The sequence below is a fragment of the Athene cunicularia genome, unplaced genomic scaffold, assembly GCF_003259725.1.
Source record: "Athene cunicularia isolate RWA unplaced genomic scaffold, athCun1 SCF_97, whole genome shotgun sequence".
Taxonomy (NCBI): domain Eukaryota; kingdom Metazoa; phylum Chordata; class Aves; order Strigiformes; family Strigidae; genus Athene; species Athene cunicularia.
This window is the reverse complement of record NW_020799531.1, coordinates 12,789-15,686: the sequence shown is the minus strand read 5'-3', so window position 1 is coordinate 15,686 and position 2,898 is coordinate 12,789. Positions and strand designations below refer to the sequence as shown.

The 2,898-nt window shown below is 43.9% G+C and overlaps 1 protein-coding gene across 1 annotated transcript; it reads right to left on the bottom strand.

Moving 5' to 3' along the window:
• Nucleotides 1-209: 209 nt before the first annotated feature.
• On the bottom strand, nt 210-2,825 carry LOC113490997 (C-type lectin domain family 17, member A-like). The gene is made up of 5 exons (XM_026867614.1): nt 2,729-2,825; nt 2,532-2,621; nt 2,012-2,125; nt 1,772-1,923; nt 210-347 (listed from the first exon to the last, which is right to left on the bottom strand). Exons 1-5 carry the CDS (start codon nt 2,823-2,825, stop codon nt 210-212), a joined length of 591 nt encoding a protein of 196 aa, XP_026723415.1.
• Nucleotides 2,826-2,898: the final 73 nt, after the last annotated feature.

Here is a 2,898-nt window from a genome sequence, read left to right as displayed (position 1 = left end):
GGGGGGGGGGGGAAGGCAAATCTGCAGCAGGGCAACTCCTCTTACCTTTCCCTCCGCCATGGCAGCATGGAACTTATTTCTGTGCTTTTTAAGCACTAAACCAGAGCAGGTGGGTGTGCTAATGAGGGTGTGGTGCCTTTTTTTTTTTTTATTAGGAAAAAAAAAAAGGGGGGGGCCAAGGGAGAACAGAGGTGATTTTTTGGGGCAAATTACCACCTGATGAGGCTAAAAACGTACGACATAGAGAGGGAGCGGCTGTCCACCCACTGCCAGCTGCCTTCCGTGTGCATGTCGGTCAGGCCCAGCCAGAACACCCGGTTGTCCATGATGTGATTTGCCAGAAATTTCTGCAAATAGCGGGGAAAAAAAAAAAAAAAAAAGCATCACGAGGGGAAGTGGAAGGCGACAGCAAAGGGATTCAGTGGCGCCAAGGGCAGCGCTGGCCATCGGGGAGCCTGTCCCTCGCAGAGGACAACTGTGGCGTGTCACAAGTGTGACAAAAATTGCAACATTTCCCACCAGAAATGAAAAAAAGTGCTGAAATTTCTAATACCTGGAGAAAGAAGCTTTTTTCAGACTCCATGTGCTTTTGTCGGTGAAAACGCCCTCCTGAATGGGAGGTGGGGATCGTCTAAATTGGGTTAGGAGTGCGAACTTGTGCATAGTTCGGGTTATATTTCTGTAATTCATTCTATAATTTCTGTAATTTTTTTCTTTAAAAAATCTGTAATTCCTAAAAAACTTCTGTAATTTCTAGAAAAATAAAAAATCTGTAATTCCAAAAACTGTAATTTCTACAAACATCTGTAATTCCTAAAAAACTTCTGTAATTCCTAAAAACCTGCTGTAATTTCTAAAAAAAAAAATCTGTAATCGCTAAAAAATTCCGTAATCTCTAAATAACTGTTGTAATTCCTAAAAATCTTCTGTAATTTCTAAAAAAAATAAATCTGTAATCTCTAAAAAGCTTCTGTAATTTTTTAAAAAATATCTGTAATTCCTAAAAAATTTCTGTAATCTCTAAATAACTCTTGTCATTCCTAAAAAACTTCTGTAATTTCTAAAAAATCTGTAATTCCTAAAAAACTTCTGTAATTTCTAAAAAAAAAAAAACCTGTAACCTCTAAAAAACTTCTGTAATTTTTTAAAAAAAATCTGTAATTCCTAAAAATCTTCTGTAATCTCTAAATAACTGCTATAATTTCTAAAAAAATCTGTAATTTCTAAAAAAGAATCTGTAATCTCTAAAAAATTTCTGTAATTTCTAAAAAAAAATCAGTAATTCCTAAAAAACTTCTGCAATCTCTAAATAACTGCCGTAACATCTAAAAAGCTTCTGTAATCGCTAAATAACTTCTGTAATATCTGAAAAAAAAAATCTGTAATCTCTAAATAACTGTAATTCCATCATTCCTAAATGATCGTGAGGAGGCATCGCCGTGGAGCCATGGCACATCCACCCCAAACTCAGGTGAGCGCCTCTCGTAGCCCAGGATTCCCTCGGGGTCACACGGACCCCGGAGGAGCAGTGGCTCCCCCCAGTTTTTCCCCCAAAAACCATTAAATCCCGTCAACCATTTTGGGGACAGATTCACACGATTTGGCCAAATCACATCAGAACCTCAACTGGCTGCATTTTCCCCCCTCTGCAGGCAGTCGAGTCTCCCATGCTTAACCTTCAGCGTTCCATTTGCGGAACTGGAGCCTAATATTCCTCTAAACTCGTGAAACCTGTTTTTTTTCCTGCGTTTTACAGGATTTCTCATCTTACATTTTCCTGCTCGCTGTTGACAACGGCCAGATGGGCGTTGTAGTTGGCGCAGAATTCTTTAGCATCCCGCCAGGTTTTGGTGTCGGAGGAGAAGTAGTAGCAGGTTTTGGCAAACTGCTCCCAGCCGGCGGGACACTTCAAGCAGAGAATATCTGAGGGAAAACAGTGAAAAATAAAAAGGAGAGCGTGCGTTGAGCTCAGGGGGACGCCCGCGGGCTCAGCCTGGCCGTTTCCCCTCACCTGAGAGGCCTCGCATCTGCTCCAGCGCCGTGTTCAGGAGCGCGGACGCGCGGCTCTGCGCCTGCTTCACCTCCGCCAGCTGCTGCTGCACCGGCCCCAACACGTCCCTTTGCTCTGCCGGGGAGAGAACAAAAAATAATTCAGCTGCCGCAAAGACCTAAAAAAAAACCACACCCCACCCGGTTTTGTCTCCCTTCCCCTTTTCCTCTCCATCCCAGTTTACACCGTTGGCTTTCGCGGGGTGATTTCCTGGTGCGGGTTACCGTTTATATGAAAATTCAGGTTGTAAAACCTCAAAGCCCTTTCGCTTAAATGAGGTTTTTAATTGTGTTTATCAACACGCCGAGCAAAGCCTTTTCTCTTTAATACTGTACCCATCGATATCTCAAGCTCATTAAGATTGGCCACACGCGGTGCACATTTTAGGGATCGTCGGAGAGCATCTACCCGGTACCGTGTGTTTTGAAATCGAGGAGAAGGACGGAAATTTAATGATTTCCCATCAAAATCAGGCTCTCACCCAGGGTGCGGAGGCGATCCGACAGCTCCTTCCCGCACTCCGCTTTGCACTGTGTCACCTTCCGCTGCACGTTCTCCACTTCTTGTGATACTAGAAGGAGGAAAAACTCTGCTTTTGACCCTGTCTCACTGCTGCCCGCACTCAGTATTCAGAACTCTGCCCGAATTTCCCCCTAAACCGCCTTTTCCTTGGCGTACCATTCAGAAGTTGGCTGCGAATTCCCTTGATCCCACCAGAGAGCTGTTTATCTGAGAGGAAAATAAGAAGAGAAAGCTCAGAACAAGCCCTGACCATCTCTGTTCTGATGGGAAGCGTCTTTAGTTCATTGTTTTGGTGGAAAAAGCGCCCCGGGAAGTGCTGGGGGGGG